This window comes from Ranitomeya variabilis, chromosome 8, assembly GCF_051348905.1.
Source record: "Ranitomeya variabilis isolate aRanVar5 chromosome 8, aRanVar5.hap1, whole genome shotgun sequence".
Classification (NCBI taxonomy): Eukaryota; Metazoa; Chordata; class Amphibia; order Anura; family Dendrobatidae; genus Ranitomeya; species Ranitomeya variabilis.
The window spans coordinates 204,053,233-204,074,674 of record NC_135239.1 but is presented as its reverse complement, the minus strand read 5'-3'; the positions used below and the strand labels follow the sequence as shown (position 1 = coordinate 204,074,674).

General features: G+C 44.4%; 1 protein-coding gene across 1 annotated transcript in view; it reads left to right on the top strand.

Annotated features, from left to right (window-relative positions):
• The first annotated feature begins 1,413 nt into the window (after positions 1-1,413).
• Positions 1,414-21,442, top strand: part of LOC143788851 (uncharacterized) — a 29,974-nt gene continuing 9,945 nt past the window's right edge. Inside the window, exons 1-6 of the mRNA XM_077278764.1 lie at positions 1,414-1,489; positions 3,061-4,296; positions 5,497-5,693; positions 5,884-6,251; positions 6,871-7,127; positions 7,603-7,676. Of these exons, the coding sequence (XP_077134879.1) occupies positions 1,414-1,489; positions 3,061-4,296; positions 5,497-5,693; positions 5,884-6,251; positions 6,871-7,127; positions 7,603-7,676 (2,208 nt within the window). The remainder of the gene's footprint in view (positions 1,490-3,060; positions 4,297-5,496; positions 5,694-5,883; positions 6,252-6,870; positions 7,128-7,602; positions 7,677-21,442) is intronic.

Below are 21,442 nucleotides of genomic sequence, written 5' to 3'. Positions count from 1 at the left end.
AAAAGAGTGAACGCAGTCAGCCAGCACAAAAATGTGAAAGCAGTCAGCCAGCACAAAAAAAGTGAATGCAGTCAGCCAGCACAAAAATGTGAACACAGTCAGTCAGGACAAAAAAGTGAAAGCAGTCAGCCAGCACAAAAAAAGTGAATGCAGTCACCCAGCACAAAAAAAGTGAACACAGTCAGTCAGCACAAAAAAAGTGATCGCAGTCTGCCAGCACAAAAAAGTGATGCAGTCAGCCAGCAAAAAAAGTGAAAATAGTCAGCCAGCATAAAAAGTGAAAGTAGTCAGCCAGTATAAAAACGTGAATGCTGTCAGCCAGCACAAAAAGTAAATGCAGTCAGCCAGCACAAAAAAGTGAGCGCATTCAGCCAGCACAAAAAAGTGAACGCAGTCAGCCAGCACAAAAAAATGAACGCAGTCAGCCAGCACAAAAAAGTGAATGCAGTCAGCCAGCAAAAAACAGTGAATGCAGTCAGCCAGCACAAAAAAGTGAACACAGTCAGCCAGCAAAAGTCAGTGAATGCAGTCAGCCAGCATAAAAAAGTGAACGCAGTCAGTCAGCACAAAAAAGCGAATGCAGTCAGCCAGCACAAAAATGTGAACACAGTCAGTCAGCACAAAAAAAGTGAAAGCAGTCAGCCAGCACAAAAAAGTGAATGCAGTCAGTCAGCACAAAAAAGTGAATGCAGTCAGCCAGTACAAAAAAGTGAAAGCAGCCAGCCAGCACAAAAAAGTGAATGCAGTCACCCAGCACAAAAAAGTGAACACAGTCAGTCAGCACAAAAAAGTGATCGCAGTCTGCCAGCACAAAAAAGTGATGCGGTCAGCCAGCAAAAAAAGTGAAAATAGTCAGCCAGCATAAAAAGTGAAAGTAGTCAGCCAGTATAAAAACGTGAATGCTGTCAGCCAGCACAAAAAGTAAACGCAGTCAGCCAGCACAAAAAAAGTGAATGCAATCAGCCAGCACAAAAAAGTGAATGCAGTCAGCCAGCAAAAAACAGTGAATGCAGTCAGCCAGCACAAAAAAGTGAACACAGTCAGCCAGCAAAAGTCAGTGAATGCAGTCAGCCAGCATAAAAAAGTGAACGCAGTCAGTCAGCACAAAAAAGTGAACGCAGTGAGCCAGCACAGAAAAGTGAACGCAGTCAGTCAGCCAGTACTGTTGTGTGGTTTAATCTCTGAATCACAGCAGATGTAGTCAATACTTAGCATAGGGAGCAGGCCATCTTGGACTCCGAGGTCTGGCAGCAAGGGACAGCTGTCTTATAGCCATACTACCCAAAGATAATTCTCTTAGCCTTACTACTCATGGAGTCTTATAGCCCACCTACCCAGGAACAGCTCTAGTATAGCCCCTGGCTTGTCTGTGGATTGCAGTCTGTGCTCGTACCGTGTTACACTAACATCTGCATGAGCCCTCACAATTACAAGCAACCCTTTGAAGGCAACCATAATGTTGATGAGGTCCTCTATGAAAATGAGTTTGGTACCTCTAATATACACATTGATGACACTCAGATCTACCTTTCTGGCCCAGATGTCACCTCTCCGCTGTCCAATATCCCAGAGTGTCTGTCAGCCATATCCTCCTTCTTCTCATCATGCTTCCTAAAGCTTAATGGGAACAAAACTTTAAGTTATCAACTTTCCTCCAGTCCACTTGACTCTGATCTTTCTATCACAATAAACAACACCACGCTTTCCCCTATACCAGAAGTCCACTGCCTCGGAGTTACCCTCAACTCTGCTCTGTAGTTCAAATTGCACATCCAAGTTCTCACCACCGCCTGCATCCACTAACTCAAAAATATTTCCAGAATCCATCCTTCCCATACCTTGAATCTACTAAAATAATAGTGCATGACCTCATCATCTCCCGCCTCAACTACTGAAATATCCTCCTCCCACCTCAACTACTTAAATATCCTCCTCTGTGGCCTTCCTGCTAACACTCTCACATCTCTCCACTCTGTATTTAACTCTGTTGTCCAACTATTCCACCTCTCTCCTCGCTACAACTCTGCTTCTACTTTCTGCAAATCCCTTCATTAGCTCCCAATTCCCCAATATTTCCAGTTAAAACTACTAACACTGACCCACAAAGCCATCCATAATCTGACTTCTCTATATATCTCAGATTTTATCTCCCTACACTTCCCCATGCATAATTTCTGGTCCTTTACAAGACCTCACCTCCTCCACTGTAGTATGTTCCTCACCCAATCGCCTCTAAGATTTTTCCCGAGCATCCTCCGTCTTTTGGAATTGAATGCATCAGTATATCCAAATGTCTTGTACAATTGAAACGTTCAGATGTAACCTGAAAACTCATCTCTTCAGGAAAGTCTACAGCCTGCAATGTCCCCGCTGTCACCTCCACACTACTGAAGATGCTTCAACCCCCTCGGACAACTTCCTCCTCCCATTACAATGTAGATAGTAAGCTCAAGAGGTATGGGTCGTCTCCCCTTTGTACCTGTTTGCCACTATGTTTACTTAATTATATATATATTCTTTAAGTAAGTATGTCTGTAAACCCTTTTCACATGTACAGCATCCAAGAAAATATGTATCTTTAAAAATAAATAATAATAATTACAGTATATAAAAAACTTTCAACTAATGATTCTTTTTATTTAGCACCTATTTTTGTGCCAGTTTTTATGGTCTTTACAAATGAAGCATTGTTCACAGGGTAATAAAGCAGAGCAGCCTAAAGACACGCCCCAGAGGATCCTTTTGGGCTCGCATCCTTAGTAAATAAAAAAATAAATATAGAGTGAAATATTACGATATTGTCTGCTTGCTTCCACCATTAGACTTCTCAGGAGCTTGCTCCGAACTGTTAAACTCAATAATATCAATATATGCCACACGCTCCTAATTTCCCACATGTAGCAAAGAAGTTTTCAAATGTAATGCTACCGTATGTCTCAATAGCCCCCACATAAGAGAGCAGCGGTATTAGAAAGGGGCAATGCAGGGATCCCATTATAACCTGTACAAATTTCACCATTTATGTCTGTTCTACCAGTAATTTTTCCCTTTTTATACCAGGACAGATACAAAGAAAATTTATAACTGCTTTCATGGAAAATAACTTTGCATACTCATCAACAAGTATCCATTTGTATCTTGTGACCTGTGATAAAGCTGCTACGGTGACGGTGACGGTGTCTCAGCCGTTCTTCAATAAGACGGTTTATGTTCCTCAGGACAGCAGTAGACTGGTGTCTCTGGGCCACACGTACATGATAACGGAGAAGGACGTCACTTCCAAGGTCATAATGGTGACATCCGATATGGCCATATCTGTATTTGCATTCCACAATCACGTCACCACCAGTGATGCCATGACCTGTCTACCACAAGAAGACCTGGGTATGGAGTACTATATAATAACTCCTGGGGGTGAAAAACACTCACAGCCTACGAATACCAGTGGACAATTTGCGGTGGCCAATGGATTTGGACATGAAGTCCAGGTGCACATTACAGTCTCGGGATCCATCACATATAAAGGGATTTCTTACAAAACTGGAGATTCATTGTCATTGTCACTGGAGAACCAACAAGTCATTCAGTTTCAAAGCTCTGATGACCTCACGGGAACCAAAGTCTCATCTTCAGCCCCGGTGGCTGTGTTTGCCGGACATACCTGTTATAAAGGAAGTAACTCTGCTTGTGACACCCTCATGGATCAGCTCCATCCTGTGAAGAACTGGGGGAACGTCTTTGCCGTGTTCCCATTCTTCACCCACACTCAAGATGTCATCACTATAATTGCAGGAAGTCCAGATACCCATGTGACTATTGATAGCCCTCGAGATGCCACCAGTCATAGTCTACAAGAAGGCGCCTATGTCCGAATCACTGTAGACAAAATCCTCCTCATCAATGCCACCAAACCTGTGATGGTCTCCTATTTATTCCATGAATCTCACTTAGCTGGATTACAAATGCCATATGATCCATTTCTTACCTCCGTCCCACCATCATTACTGGGAAGAAGATATTACCAGTTTGTGACACGATCTTCAAATGACAACTTCATCCTCATCGTTTCTCAAGTGTCTTCAGACTCGGAGTTCTTCCTGGATGGAAAACCACTAAGTTCTTACCCAACGACCAGAACAGAACTCAATGGGTTTATAGGTCGGCAAGTCACATTGGATAAAACGGAGGGGCAGCATGAGATCTACCACCAGACCTCCACATTCACACTTTATGTTTTTGGCATTGGAAATTATGCCTCCTATGGATATTCAATGGGCGAGAGTGGACCCTATGCAGGTGAGATACGTTCTTCACTGCAATAGTATAATTAGCATAACATAGCAAATGATTGTGTGCTCTACATTAATATTATGAACAGATAGTGAGATAAGAGGAGTAGTAATGATCAAAATGAGCTCCCTCATTTGCAACCCAGGATGGTATATTTTCTCCGTGCCCTCCTAACCTTTACATACTTCTAAGAATATGGGAAGCTCAACCTGCGAATGTTCTAGGAGCTAAAAGACTGCGTCCGCTGCTATGGATGGATAACAGGATCCATGAAAACTGTAAAAAACATACAATATATAATGTAGACAAAGCCGACTCCCTAGGAATCTGGTTCATCATATATGGGAAAGTCTATCAAAACATGTGCACCTCCTAATATTCTCAATAAAAGTGCTCAATAAATATACAGTAAGTAATAATTTTTATTACACGTTTGTATATTTTTGCATTACAAGATACGGTTTTTACTATGTATATTTCTGGATAACATTTATTAATGTTCTCCCAAGAACATTAGAAGGTGTTTATTAATTGTTCCTGTGTCTTGATATGTTTTTCCAGAGCCATATAGGATTATATCTACATTATATACCATTCTGAAAATGCTATTTATTTAATTATTTCACTAATATTGTTTAGATTTATTATGTTATGAAAATATAAATAGTATATGAAGCAAAGATGGTATATAAATGTATAAAATGTATAAAGCCAATATCAATTTGCTCCCTTTTCTGGCAAAAGAAATCTACCGTACTTGTGTTCCTAAGTTAAAGTGATTTCCAATTAACATAATTCCATTTTTGTGAGAAAAATCCACTAACGGGTAATTTGTCCGCTGTGATCTCCAGTGATTAACTGTAATCTGTATGAGAATCTGGTAACAAGTGTTTAGTTTCCGAACAGCACACCCGCAGGAGAAATGACGTATTGCAGCAGTTAACATCAGTGGACCATTTATGGAATACAAGGATGTATTGGGACGTCTTGATCTCAAGATTAATAGATAAGAGTCTTAAATCTATTAGTTTATTATTTCCTGTAAAGATATCTGACAATGAGAAATACCCGCTGGAGGACAGAGGATACGAGTGGATTATGAGGACTGATTGAGACCTCAATGCTTTACTCCATTATGTTACCAGTGCCGTTCTTTATGCTTTGTGAGGCTTTCAGACATATTTCTGCTTTGCATTTTTTTTTCAGAATCACCAAAGGAGCCAGAAAGTTCGATCCGTTGTCTCTCGAATGCTGCGGAGTACATCTTACCGTACAACGTGGTATCGGGGGCTCACCTAGATGTACTTGATATTCACCTTAAGGATCCTCTGTGCCGAGCAGAAGAGGAGAAGGATCACTACCTCCTCAAGATACCATTCAACAGATGCGGGTCCAGTGTCCTGGTGCGTTTTCCAACAATAGAAATCTTACAAAAAAATCTAAATTTTAAGAAGTAATTAGCTTACTTTATTAAATGACCCGATATATTACTCGTATATACCATTCTAAATAGCAATCTGCATGATAGGGAGAAGCTTCATCAAGTGACTCTTATACGCAGCTCTTATATTGCAAACTTGGACATTTCCACAGAATGAAGATGAGAAAACCTATTATATCAACACGATCTATGGGACGGTCCCCGGGACCGGCGTCCATCGCATTGAGATCCCGGTGAGGTGTGAAATGCAGGCCAACGAGACTCTTGACTTCAGTTTCCAACCTAAAGTCACCGACGTCGTCTCTTTTGGACATTATAACGTATCACTGAGACTTTACCAAGCAGAGAACTTCACTGACCTGGTGACTAGGTATCCCTACGAGGTGGACATTCATGGCAGCCTCCACGTGGAGTTCAGGGTGGAGTCGGAAGATGAACATCTCCAGATACTTGTAGAGAAATGCAAATCTTCTCCGTCACTGGGGGAATCCGAGCAGATGTACAATCTCATCCAACAGGGGTAAGTAACATAACCGGGGGTCCTATAACAATACCGGCAGAGGGCTCCCAGTACAGACCAGCAACCCCCCCAGAAACAGTACCATCAAAATGCTCCAGATATACAGTAGTGCCAATTGCAAGACCCTTAAATCAACACCCACTGAGCAATACCAGTGGAGAGGTGCCAGCTTACTACAGCGCCAGCAAAGTAACCCCATTGTTCGGGTAGGAGACCCAGGCATTGCTGATGTGGGGTCTGTCGGCCACTTGCCAGGTGTCGGTAGGTATTTAATGAGCGACAACAGAGCCCGTACCTTTAACTATCCCAACAAGATGCCCGCTATAAAAAGAAGTAAGTGCTCCCAATAAGTAGTACCAGCATAGCCCCCTTTATAGACAGCGCCGGCACAGTGTTCACCAATATCAGCGATACCTCATATCTTCTAGTAATGTCATCATAAAATAAAATTAGATGATTTTTTCTACTTGAAGCCACCACAAGGGGGCGATGACCGCTCATAAATAGACTTCCCATTAAAGTCATCAAGAGCAATATTAATACATTTGCAGCAGGCTCCCCCTAGTGGCAACTTTAATGTAAAGTTTTTGAGTTTTTCCTGGTTTTTTTTCTGTTTCAGCTGCTCCCAGGACTCGACTCTACAGAACCATCCGGTCCCGGATCAGCGGCTGCAGCGCTTCAGTGTTCATGTATTTAAGTTTGACAACTTTCCAGAAGTTTATCTGTCCTGTAACGTCATCATCTGTCACAATGGGACCATCCCGAACCGCTGCACCCAAGGCTGCCTCACCCCGAGACACAGACGAGACACCCGCAGCTCGAGAGTGCAACTCAGATCAGCCAGGTTATCCCAGGGGCCCATCAGGGTCTCATCGGGTGAGATTATGTTCCCGACTCTAAAGAAATATTTTCCAGGGAGACTCAGGATGGAGATTTTATTTCGCCATAATCCCTGCTGCCCACAAGGACAGGCCATGCCCCAACACTGGCAACTACAGCATTACTAATGGCAATGACTCTATTAACGGGTAAGGTGTGCCAACGTGAGCAATGCCAGCAGGGTGCCCCCATACACACGGCCAATTAAACGGGCTGTCCACATCAGGCCAATGCAAAAGTTACTTAAATAAACTAAAAAAAATCCATCACCTTCTGGATGAGCGCTGTTCCCATTTAGCAATAATCATTACACCTATGCCCAGTTGTAGCCCCTGCGATGCAGTGACATGTGGGGCCAATGCTCTACAGCTCCATCTGCTGGTAGAGTCATTTATGACAAGCACCATTTCCTCTATTATTGAGCACAGTAGTTCTGCCTGAAATCTTACCATCTCCTGTCTCCTTCCTACAGATGAGCCCCAGGATCTTCGTACAGTCCCGGTGTCGGCACTTGTGGTGGTGATCGGGGTCTTGGGTCTCTTATCGGTACTTGGACTGGTTCTACAGAAGCATCACTACAGGAGACGGGACTACACCCTGCTACAAAGCATGGAAAACGATAATTCACTTATTAGTTAATATATAGTGGGGAAAATAAGTATTTGATACGCTGCCAATTTTGCAAGTTTTCCCACCTACAAAGAACGAGGTGGTCTGTAATTTTTATCGTAGGTACACTTCACTTGTAAGAGACAGAATCTAACATTAAAAAAAACAGAAAATCACATTGTAGGATTTTTACATAATTAAATTGCATTTTATTGCATGAAATAAGTATTTGATCATCGATCAACCAGCAGGAATTCTGGCTCTCACAGACCTGTTAGTTTTTCTGTAAGAAGCCTCCTACTATTTTTAGATTCCGTCTCTTACAGGTGAAATGTACTTACGATAAAAATTACAGACCTCTCCATTCTTTGTAGGCGGGAAAACTGCAAAATCGGCAGCGAATCAAATACTTATTTTCCGCACTGTAATTCTGCATATCGTTTAATTCCTTATAATTTTCTTGTTACTTACTCAATATCACAAGTTTCAGATCTGACCTGCAAACCTCACATGTGACTTGTTATTAGAAAAATGTATTTCCTTATATTATTCTTAAATAAAGGAGCATTCTCAAGTTATCTCATGAGCATTTCGCAGTTTCTCCTCACTTCATGGTTCCTTGAGTGACAGTCCTGGTGAACAGCTTCATTCAGCTACTACTCATTAAGGGTACTGTCTCACATTGGCACTTTGATCGCTACGACGGTACGATCCGTGACATTCCAGCGATATCGTTACGATCTCGCGGTGTCTGACACGCTACTGCGATCAGGGACCCTGCTGAGAATCGTACGTCGTAGCAGATCGTTTGGAACTTTATTTCGTCGCTGGATCTCCCGCTGTCATCGCTGGATCGTTGTGTGTGACAGCGATCCAGCGATGCGTTCGCTTGTAACCAGGGTAAACATCGAGTTACTAAGCGCAGGGCCGCACTTAGTAACCCGATGTTTGCCCTGGTTACCATCGTAAATGTAAAAAAAACAAACAGTACATACTCACATTCCGGTGTCCGTCAGGTCCCTTGCCGTCTGCTTCCCGCACTGACTGTGAGTGCCGGCCGTACAGTGAGAGCAGAGCGGTGACGTCACCGCTGTGCTGTGCTTTCACTTTACGACCGGCAGTCAGTCAGTGCGGGAAGCAGACGGCAAGGGACCTGACGGACACCGGAATGTGAGTATGTACTGTTTGTTTTTTTTTCATTTACGATGGTAACCAGGGTAAACACCGGGTTACTAAGCGCGGCCCTGCGCTTAGTAACCCGATGTTTACCCTGGTTACCCGGGGACCTCGGCATCGTTGGTCGCTGGAGAGCTGTCTGTGTGACAGCACTCCAGCGAACACACAACGACTTACCAACGATCACGGCCAGGTCGTATCGCTGGTCGTGATAATTGGTAAATTGTTCTGTGAGACGGTACCCTAACAGTCAGTCAGTGCTTTTTTTCGATTGGCTATATTTACATATAGAGATAACAAGCACATGGCTCAGGAAAATGAGAGCCATGATGAGAACTGCTGTGGAAACTGCTGTTATAATGCTGGGTGCCGTGCATGGGATTTTGATTATGAAAGACTGAGCAGGGCCCTGAGCTTAGAGGGAGGGTGAAGGAGGTGAACAGATAACTGCTGTATAGGTCAAAAAGGGCTGGATAGAGGTGGCTAGTATGTTAGGAGTTAACGGCTAGTATGTTAGGAGTTAATGTCTCTCTTAGAATGTAGCTACTGAACACTTTTGGTATGGTCAGGTGGCTGAGCTCCATGAAACCCAGCTGAACACTATGAAAGAAAAAATTACAGCGGATAGAAAAAGTAAGTCAAATATAAACTGCTAATTTTGATGGTGTCTAATTAAGTAAATAAATATAATAATTTGAGCATATTCTTTCAGTTACTAATAATTAGTAAAAACAAAGAAACAGACAAATTAACAAGACACAAATTTAAGGAAGCGATGAAAAGCAACAATCCGTATTGGTATGATTGGATGTAGCAAACATGTAACCCTAAAAGTTATGGATATTTTTAATTATTTTTTACTTGCTTCAATGGATTTATAATAGAAAAATAAAGAACTGCATAAGTATAGTCAATATGGCAGTAATGTGTTAGAGAATTCATACATTTATCGATCACATAAACCTTAATGCACTCAGTATATAGATATATTTCTTTCTTTGTAAGCCATGGTAGCCATCATGGTCAGGAATAAGCTTCACGGTTTGGTGGATACATTCTTCACTAATTGGTACAAAGTTCTATGTTCCCGTCTGAAGTGGCAGTGCCCTCCGTCTCTCTGTACGGGTTCGTGCAGACGACCATAGATTCGATCCAAGTACAGTTTGCCAAAACATCGAATCGCACTTGGACCAATGTTTTTCAATGACTCAGGACATATGTTCTATTTTTTCCTTTGACCCAGTGGTCCAAAGAAAAAGTATCGCAGCATGCATGATTTGCCTCCTGGATGGCGCTCTCTCAGTCAATGGGTCCGTGGAAAACATTGGACCACACTTGGATGACAGAATGGAGAAGATGGAGAGGAGGCGCCGAAGCAAGACAAGCGACGATTATTGGTCAGGACCGCTCCATATGGGTGGATAATAAACAGTATTTTGGAGAAAAATGGAGGGCGTGTGAGACATGTACACAGCTTGCTAAACTGCTGTAAAAGAGGTAATAAAGGTGGTGGATTCAGTTTATACTGGGAAAGCCTGGTGATAGGTCCCCTTAAAAACATTCTCCTCCCACCAGGTGGCACACCAATTGGCCATTGTTACTCGCCCCTTTACCACTAAGATGGTAAATCTTGCAGACATCTTCTGCGGGGCCCCTTTCCTTCTGTCTGCACAATACTCTCTCTTCTAGCAAACAGCATTTTCTTATTCTCAGTACACAATCAGGGAGCTTAAGAAAGCATGCTAATTCTTACTGTAAACTTCTAAAGATGAAATTTCCCACAGCAGTTCAGTTTGCTAACTCTTTAAAGATGGCATAACTCACAGCAGCTCAGTTTGTTAACTCTTTAAAGACAGCATTTCACACAGCAGCTCAGTTTGCTAACTCTTTAAAGACAGCATTTCACACAGCAGCTCAGTTTGCTAACTCTTTAATGACGGCATTTCCCACAGCAGCTCAGTTTGCTAACTCTTTAAAGATGGCATTTCACACAGCAGCTCAGTTTGCTAACTCTTTAAAGACGGCATTTCCCACAGCAGCTCAGTTTGCTAACTCTTTAATGACAGCATTTCCCACAGCAGCTCAGTTTGCTAACTCTTTAAAGACGGCATTTCACACAGCAGCTCAGTTTGCTAACTCTTTAAAGACGGCATTTCCCACAGCAGCTCAGTTTGCTAACTCTTTAATGACGGCATTTCCCACAGCAGCTCAGTTTGCTAACTCTTTAAAGACGGCATTTCACACAGCAGCTCAGTTTGCTAACTCTTTAAAGACGGCATTTCCCACAGCAGCTCAGTTTGCTAACTCTGTAAAGACGGCATTTCCCACAGCAGCTCAGTTTGCTAACTCTTTAAAGACGGCATTTCCCACAGCAGCTCAGTTTGCTAACTCTTTATGCTCTTGCTTTCATCGCTTCAGACATCGCTCCTGTTAATCTGTGCCACCGTGTCTGGACACTTTAGACTCGGGACATTTTTACATCACACATACAGAACTTCAGTGGATCTGATGCACAATTGTCATAGCATAGATATAAACATACAGCATGTTATAAAATATTACAGTACATAAAACAACACATATTTAATTAAACATAATATTAACATGCTCCTAAGACAGCTCAACATATAGCAATGATGATACATAAAACAACAGACCGTGATTTTTATAAGAGGGTGACAAGCCCATTCTCAACCCTTTTACCCGGTGGCCACCATTTGACTATTGCTGGAGGGTGCCGTCTCCACAGAGTCCACGGGAGAGGTCATTGTGTGGCCCTCTCTATTCAGGTATATGGTGGTCTGTTGTGATTTTGCTTTTTGCTCCCTCTAGTGGTCATTAGTGATTTGACTCTGGAGCGTCTGTCTTTTCCTATATCCTCACCTGGGCCGTTAGTTCAGGGGCGTTGCTATATAAGCTCCCTGGACCTTCAGTTCAATGCCTGGCATCGTTGAAATCAGAGCTAATCTGTTGTGCTCTTGTCCTCTGATCCTGGTTCCTGTTTTTCAAGCTAAGTCTGCTTCTTTGCTTTTTGCTTTTGTTTTGTTTGGTATTTTTGTCCAGCTTGTTCCTATCTGTATCCTGACCTTTGCTGGAAGCTCTAGGGGGCTGGTGTTCTCCCCCCGGACCGTTAGACGGTTCGGGGGTTCTTGAATCTCCAGCGTGGATTTTTATAGGGTTTTTGTTGACCAGATAAGTTATCTTGCTATATTCTGCTATTAGTAAGCTGGCCTCTCTTTGCTGAACCTGGTTCATTTCTGTGTTTGTCATTTCCTCTTACCTCACCGTTATTATTTGTGGGGGGCTTGTATCTTGCTTTGGGGTCCCTTTCTCTGGAGGCAAGAGAGGTCTTTGTTTTCTTCTCCTAGGGGTAGTTAGATTCTCCGGCTGGCGCGAGTCATCTAGCGATCACCGTAGGCATGATCCCCGGCTACTTCTAGTGTTGGCGTTAGGAGTAGCTATTTGGTCAACCCAGTTACCACAGCCCTATGAGCTGGATTTTTGTATCTTGCAGACTTACACGTTCCTCTGAGACCCTGTCCACTGGGGTCATAACAGTATGCCAGGCCAGTATTAAATGTTTAATGCATTGCAGAAGTGGGATTATAAGAAAGAAAATTTTGAGGGTTTTTTTTCCCTCTCTCATTTTTTTTTTTCTTTTCCCCTTTACCTCAGAGTGGCTTAAGCTTGCTGCAGACATGAATGTCCAGACCTTGATTACAAGTGTGGACCAGCTTGCCGCTCGTGTGCAGGGTATACAAGATTATGTTACCAGAAATCCTAGGTCTGAACCCAAGATTCCGATTCCTGAACTGTTTTCAGGAGACCGATTTAAGTTTAGGAATTTCAGGAATAATTGTAAATTATTTTTGTCCCTGAAACCTTGTTCGTCTGGAGACTCTGCTCAACAAGTAAAAATTGTTATTTCATTCTTGCGGGGTGACCCTCAGGATTGGGCTTTTTCGTTGGCGCCAGGAGATCCGGCATTGGCTGATATTGATGCGTTTTTTCTGGCGCTCGGTTTACTTTATGAGGAACCCAATCTTGAGATTCAGGCAGAGAAAGCCTTGCTGGCTATGTCTCAGGGCCAGGATGAGGCTGAGGTGTATTGCCAAAAATTTCGGAAATGGTCCGTGCTGACACATTGGAACGAGTGTGCACTGGCCACTAATTTTAGAAATGGCCTTTCTGAGGCCATTAAGAATGTTATGGTGGGTTTTCCCATTCCCACAGGTCTGAATGATACCATGTCCCTGGCTATTCAAATTGACCGGCGGTTGCGGGAGCGCAAAACCGCAAATTCCCTCATGTTGTTGTCTGAACAGACACCTGATGTGATGCAATGTGATAGAAAAACCGCAAATTCCCTCATGGTGTTGTCTGAACGGACACCTGATTTGATGCAATGTGATAGAATCCTGACTAGAAATGAGAGGAAAATTCATAGACGCCGGAATGGCTTGTGCTACTACTGTGGTGATTCTACACATGTTATCTCAGCATGCTCTAAACGTATATCTAAGGTTGTTAGTCCTGTCACCGTTGGTAATTTGCATCCTAAGTTTATTCTGTCTGTAACTTTGATTTGCTCACTGTCATCTTATCCTGTCATGGCGTTTGTAGATTCAGGTGCTGCCCTGAGTCTTATGGATCTCTCATTTGCTAAGCGCTGTGGTTTTATTCTTGAACCATTAGAAAATCCTATTCCTCTTAGGGGTATTGATGCTACACCATTGGCAGCAAATAAACCGCAGTATTGGACACAGGTTACCATGTGCATGACTCCTGAACACCGCGAGGTGATACGTTTTCTCGTTCTACATAAAATGCATGATTTGGTTGTTTTGGGGCTGCCATGGTTACAGACCCATAATCCAGTCCTTGACTGGAAGGCTATGTCAGTGTCTAGTTGGGGCTGTCGTGGTATTCATGAGGATTCCCTGCCTGTGTCTATTGCTTCTTCTACGCCTTCGGAAGTTCCGGAGTACTTGTCTGATTATCAGGATGTCTTTAGCGAGTCCAGGTCCAGTGCATTGCCTCCTCATAGGGAATGTGACTGTGCAATAGATTTGATTCCAGGCAGTAAATTTCCTAAGGGAAGACTGTTTAATCTGTCGATACCTGAACATACCGCTATGCGTTCATATATCAAGGAGTCTCTGGAGAAAGGACACATCCGTCCGTCTTCTTCCCCTCTTGGTGCGGGATTCTTTTTTGTGGCTAAAAAGGACGGATCTTTGAGGCCTTGTATTGACTATCGGCTTTTAAATAAGATCACTGTCAAATTTCAGTATCCTTTGCCGCTGTTGTCTGACTTGTTTGCCCGGATTAAAGGTGCCAAGTGGTTTACCAAGATAGACCTTCGTGGTGCGTACAACCTTGTGCGCATTAAGCAAGGGGATGAATGGAAAACCGCATTCAATACGCCCGAAGGTCATTTTGAGTACTTGGTGATGCCTTTTGGGCTCTCTAATGCCCCTTCAGTTTTTCAGTCCTTTATGCATGACATTTTCCGGAACTATCTGGATAAATTTCTGATCGTTTATCTGGATGATATTCTGTTTTTTTCTGATAATTGGGACTCGCATGTGGAGCAGGTCAGGATGGTCTTTAAAATTTTGCGTGAAAATTCTTTGTTTGTCAAGGGCTCAAAGTGTCTTTTTGGTGTACAGAAGGTTCCCTTTTTGGGGTTCATTTTTTCCCCTTCTGCTGTGGAGATGGACCCAGTCAAGGTCCGAGCTATTCTTGATTGGACTCAGCCCTCGTCAGTTAAGAGTCTTCAGAAGTTCTTGGGTTTCGCTAACTTCTACCGTCGTTTTATCGCTAACTTTTCTAGCATTGTTAAACCTTTGACGGATATGACCAAGAAGGGCTCCGATGTGGTTAATTGGGCTCCTGCTGCCGTGGAGGCTTTCCAGGAGTTGAAACGTCGGTTTACTTTGGCGCCTGTTTTGTGCCAGCCTGATGTCTCGCTTCCCTTTCAAGTTGAGGTGGATGCTTCAGAGATTGGAGCAGGGGCCGTTTTGTCGCAGAGAGGCCCTGGTTGCTCTGTTATGAGACCTTGCGCCTTTTTCTCTAGGAAGTTTTCGCCTGCGGAGCGAAATTATGATGTGGGCAATCGGGAGTTGTTGGCCATGAAATGGGCATTTGAGGAGTGGCGTCATTGGCTCGAGGGTGCTAAGCATCGTGTGGTGGTCTTGACTGATCACAAGAATCTGATGTATCTCGAGTCTGCTAAACGCCTGAATCCTAGACAGGCCCGCTGGTCATTGTTTTTCTCCCGTTTTGACTTTGTTGTCTCGTATTTTCCAGGTTCAAAGAATGTGAAGGCCGATGCTCTTTCCAGGAGCTTTGTGCCTGATGCTCCTGGAGTCGCTGAACCTGTTGGTATTCTTAAGGATGGTATTATCTTGTCAGCTATTTCTCCTGATCTGCGACGTGTGTTGCAGAGATTTCAGGCTGATAGGCCTGATTCTTGTCCACCTGACAGACTGTTTGTGCCTGATAGGTGGACCAGCAGAGTCATTTCCGAGGTTCATTCCTCGGTGTTGGCAGGTCACCCAGGAATTTTTGGCATCAGAGATCTGGTGGCCAGATCCTTTTGGTAGCCTTCCTTGTCTAGGGATGTGCGGTCATTTGTACAGTCCTGTGGGACTTGTGCTCGAGCTAAGCCTTGCTGTTCTCGTGCCAGCGGGTTGCTCTTGCCCTTGCCTGTCCCTAAGAGACCTTGGACACATATCTCCATGGATTTCATTTCTGATCTTCCGGTGTCTCAGGGCATGTCTGTTATCTGGGTGATATGTGATCGCTTCTCCAAGATGGTCCATTTGGTTCCTTTGCCTAAACTGCCTTCCTCTTCCGATCTGGTTCCTGTGTTTTTCCAGAACGTGGTTCGTTTGCACGGCATCCCTGAGAATATTGTGTCAGACAGAGGATCCCAGTTCGTTTCCAGATTCTGGCGATCCTTTTGTAGTAGGATGGGCATTGACTTGTCGTTTTCGTCTGCTTTCCATCCTCAGACTAATGGACAGACGGAGCGAACTAATCAGACTTTGGAGGCTTATTTGAGGTGTTTTGTCTCTGCTGATCAGGACGATTGGGTGACCTTCTTGCCGTTGGCTGAGTTTGCCCTTAATAATCGGGCTAGTTCCGCCACCTTGGTTTCGCCGTTTTTCTGCAACTCTGGTTTCCACCCTCGTTTTTCTTCGGGTCATGTGGAACCTTCTGACTGCCCTGGGGTGGATTCTGTGGTGGATAGGTTGCAGCGGATCTGGAATCTTGTGGTGGACAACTTGAAGTTGTCACAGGAGAGGGCTCAGCGCTTTGCCAACCGCCGCCGCGGTGTGGGTCCCCGACTACGTGTTGGGGATTTGGTGTGGCTTTCTTCCCGCTTTGTTCCTATGAAGGTTTCCTCTCCCAAATTTAAACCTCGTTTTATTGGTCCTTACAAGATATTGGAAATTCTTAATCCTGTATCCTTTCGCCTGGATCTACCTGTGTCGTTTGCTATCCACAACGTGTTTCATAGGTCCTTGTTGCGGCGGTACGTTGTGCCTGTGGTTCCTTCTGCTGAGCCTCCTGCTCCGGTGTTGGTTGAGGGCGAGTTGGAGTACGTGGTGGAGAAGATCTTGGATTCTCGTCTCTCCAGGCGGAGGCTTCAGTACCTGGTCAAGTGGAAGGGCTATGGTCAGGAAGATAATTCCTGGGTGGTCGCCTCTGATGTTCATGCGGCCGATTTAGTTCGTGCCTTTCATGCCGCTCATCCTGATCGCCCTGGTGGTCGTGGTGAGGGTTCGTTGACCCCTCACTAAGGGGGGGGGTACTGTTGTGATTTTGCTTTTTGCTCCCTCTAGTGGTCATTAGTGATTTGACTCTGGAGCGTCTGTCTTTTCCTATATCCTCACCTGGGCCGTTAGTTCAGGGGCGTTGCTATATAAGCTCCCTGGACCTTCAGTTCAATGCCTGGCATCGTTGAAATCAGAGCTAATCTGTTGTGCTCTTGTCCTCTGATCCTGGTTCCTGTTTTTCAAGCTAAGTCTGCTTCTTTGCTTTTTGCTTTTGTTTTGTTTGGTATTTTTGTCCAGCTTGTTCCTATCTGTATCCTGACCTTTGCTGGAAGCTCTAGGGGGCTGGTGTTCTCCCCCCGGACCGTTAGACGGTTCGGGGGTTCTTGAATCTCCAGCGTGGATTTTTATAGGGTTTTTGTTGACCAGATAAGTTATCTTGCTATATTCTGCTATTAGTAAGCTGGCCTCTCTTTGCTGAACCTGGTTCATTTCTGTGTTTGTCATTTCCTCTTACCTCACCGTTATTATTTGTGGGGGGCTTGTATCTTGCTTTGGGGTCCCTTTCTCTGGAGGCAAGAGAGGTCTTTGTTTTCTTCTCCTAGGGGTAGTTAGATTCTCCGGCTGGCGCGAGTCATCTAGCGATCACCGTAGGCATGATCCCCGGCTACTTCTAGTGTTGGCGTTAGGAGTAGCTATTTGGTCAACCCAGTTACCACAGCCCTATGAGCTGGATTTTTGTATCTTGCAGACTTACACGTTCCTCTGAGACCCTGTCCACTGGGGTCATAACAGTATGCCAGGCCAGTATTAAATGTTTAATGCATTGCAGAAGTGGGATTATAAGAAAGAAAATTTTGAGGGTTTTTTTTCCCTCTCTCATTTTTTTTTTTCTTTTCCCCTTTACCTCAGAGTGGCTTAAGCTTGCTGCAGACATGAATGTCCAGACCTTGATTACAAGTGTGGACCAGCTTGCCGCTCGTGTGCAGGGTATACAAGATTATGTTACCAGAAATCCTAGGTCTGAACCCAAGATTCCGATTCCTGAACTGTTTTCAGGAGACCGATTTAAGTTTAGGAATTTCAGGAATAATTGTAAATTATTTTTGTCCCTGAAACCTTGTTCGTCTGGAGACTCTGCTCAACAAGTAAAAATTGTTATTTCATTCTTGCGGGGTGACCCTCAGGATTGGGCTTTTTCGTTGGCGCCAGGAGATCCGGCATTGGCTGATATTGATGCGTTTTTTTCTGGCGCTCGGTTTACTTTATGAGGAACCCAATCTTGAGATTCAGGCAGAGAAAGCCTTGCTGGCTATGTCTCAGGGCCAGGATGAGGCTGAGGTGTATTGCCAAAAATTTCGGAAATGGTCCGTGCTGACACATTGGAACGAGTGTGCACTGGCCACTAATTTTAGAAATGGCCTTTCTGAGGCCATTAAGAATGTTATGGTGGGTTTTCCCATTCCCACAGGTCTGAATGATACCATGTCCCTGGCTATTCAAATTGACCGGCGGTTGCGGGAGCGCAAAACCGCAAATTCCCTCATGTTGTTGTCTGAACAGACACCTGATGTGATGCAATGTGATAGAAAAACCGCAAATTCCCTCATGGTGTTGTCTGAACGGACACCTGATTTGATGCAATGTGATAGAATCCTGACTAGAAATGAGAGGAAAATTCATAGACGCCGGAATGGCTTGTGCTACTACTGTGGTGATTCTACACATGTTATCTCAGCATGCTCTAAACGTATATCTAAGGTTGTTAGTCCTGTCACCGTTGGTAATTTGCATCCTAAGTTTATTCTGTCTGTAACTTTGATTTGCTCACTGTCATCTTATCCTGTCATGGCGTTTGTAGATTCAGGTGCTGCCCTGAGTCTTATGGATCTCTCATTTGCTAAGCGCTGTGGTTTTATTCTTGAACCATTAGAAAATCCTATCCCTCTTAGGGGTATTGATGCTACGCCATTGGCAGAAAATAAGCCGCAGTATTGGACACAGGTTACCATGTGCATGACTCCTGAACACCGCGAGGTGATACGTTTTCTCGTTCTACATAAAATGCATGATTTGGTTGTTTTGGGGCTGCCATGGTTACAGACCCATAATCCAGTCCTTGACTGGAAGGCTATGTCAGTGTCTAGTTGGGGCTGTCGTGGTATTCATGAGGATTCCCTGCCTGTGTCTATTGCTTCTTCTACGCCTTCGGAAGTTCCGGAGTACTTGTCTGATTATCAGGATGTCTTTAGCGAGTCCAGGTCCAGTGCATTGCCTCCTCATAGGGAATGTGACTGTGCAATAGATTTGATTCCAGGCAGTAAATTTCCTAAGGGAAGACTGTTTAATCTGTCGATACCTGAACATACCGCTATGCGTTCATATATCAAGGAGTCTCTGGAGAAAGGACACATCCGTCCGTCTTCTTCCCCTCTTGGTGCGGGATTCTTTTTTGTGGCTAAAAAGGACGGATCTTTGAGGCCTTGTATTGACTATCGGCTTTTAAATAAGATCACTGTCAAATTTCAGTATCCTTTGCCGCTGTTGTCTGACTTGTTTGCCCGGATTAAAGGTGCCAAGTGGTTTACCAAGATAGACCTTCGTGGTGCGTACAACCTTGTGCGCATTAAGCAAGGGGATGAATGGAAAACCGCATTCAATACGCCCGAAGGTCATTTTGAGTACTTGGTGATGCCTTTTGGGCTCTCTAATGCCCCTTCAGTTTTTCAGTCCTTTATGCATGACATTTTCCGGAACTATCTGGATAAATTTCTGATCGTTTATCTGGATGATATTCTGTTTTTTTTTCTGATAATTGGGACTCGCATGTGGAGCAGGTCAGGATGGTCTTTAAAATTTTGCGTGAAAATTCTTTGTTTGTCAAGGGCTCAAAGTGTCTTTTTGGTGTACAGAAGGTTCCCTTTTTGGGGTTCATTTTTTCCCCTTCTGCTGTGGAGATGGACCCAGTCAAGGTCCGAGCTATTCTTGATTGGACTCAGCCCTCGTCAGTTAAGAGTCTTCAGAAGTTCTTGGGTTTCGCTAACTTCTACCGTCGTTTTATCGCTAACTTTTCTAGCATTGTTAAACCTTTGACGGATATGACCAAGAAGGGCTCCGATGTGGTTAATTGGGCTCCTGCTGCCGTGGAGGCTTTCCAGGAGTTGAAACGTCGGTTTACTTTGGCGCCTGTTTTGTGCCAGCCTGATGTCTCGCTTCCCTTTCAAGTTGAGGTGGATGCTTCAGAGATTGGAGCAGGGGCCGTTTTGTCGCAGAGAGGCCCTGGTTGCTCTGTTATGAGACCTTGCGCCTTTTTCTCTAGGAAGTTTTCGCCTGCGGAGCGAAATTATGATGTGGGCAATCGGGAGTTGTTGGCCATGAAATGGGCATTTGAGGAGTGGCGTCATTGGCTCGAGGGTGCTAAGCATCGTGTGGTGGTCTTGACTGATCACAAGAATCTGATGTATCTCGAGTCTGCTAAACGCCTGAATCCTAGACAGGCCCGCTGGTCATTGTTTTTCTCCCGTTTTGACTTTGTTGTCTCGTATTTACCAGGTTCAAAGAATGTGAAGGCCGATGCTCTTTCCAGGAGCTTTGTGCCTGATGCTCCTGGAGTCGCTGAACCTGTTGGTATTCTTAAGGATGGTATTATCTTGTCAGCTATTTCTCCTGATCTGCGACGTGTGTTGCAGAGATTTCAGGCTGATAGGCCTGATTCTTGTCCACCTGACAGACTGTTTGTGCCTGATAGGTGGACCAGCAGAGTCATTTCCGAGGTTCATTCCTCGGTGTTGGCAGGTCACCCAGGAATTTTTGGCATCAGAGATCTGGTGGCCAGATCCTTTTGGTAGCCTTCCTTGTCTAGGGATGTGCGGTCATTTGTACAGTCCTGTGGGACTTGTGCTCGAGCTAAGCCTTGCTGTTCTCGTGCCAGCGGGTTGCTCTTGCCCTTGCCTGTCCCTAAGAGACCTTGGACACATATCTCCATGGATTTCATTTCTGATCTTCCGGTGTCTCAGGGCATGTCTGTTATCTGGGTGATATGTGATCGCTTCTCCAAGATGGTCCATTTGGTTCCTTTGCCTAAACTGCCTTCCTCTTCCGATCTGGTTCCTGTGTTTTTCCAGAACGTGGTTCGTTTGCACGGCATCCCTGAGAATATTGTGTCAGACAGAGGATCCCAGTTCGTTTCCAGATTCTGGCGATCCTTTTGTAGTAGGATGGGCATTGACTTGTCGTTTTCGTCTGCTTTCCATCCTCAGACTAATGGACAGACGGAGCGAACTAATCAGACTTTGGAGGCTTATTTGAGGTGTTTTGTCTCTGCTGATCAGGACGATTGGGTGACCTTCTTGCCGTTGGCTGAGTTTGCCCTTAATAATCGGGCTAGTTCCGCCACCTTGGTTTCGCCGTTTTTCTGCAACTCTGGTTTCCACCCTCGTTTTTCTTCGGGTCATGTGGAACCTTCTGACTGCCCTGGGGTGGATTCTGTGGTGGATAGGTTGCAGCGGATCTGGAATCTTGTGGTGGACAACTTGAAGTTGTCACAGGAGAGGGCTCAGCGCTTTGCCAACCGCCGCCGCGGTGTGGGTCCCCGACTACGTGTTGGGGATTTGGTGTGGCTTTCTTCCCGCTTTGTTCCTATGAAGGTTTCCTCTCCCAAATTTAAACCTCGTTTTATTGGTCCTTACAAGATATTGGAAATTCTTAATCCTGTATCCTTTCGCCTGGATCTACCTGTGTCGT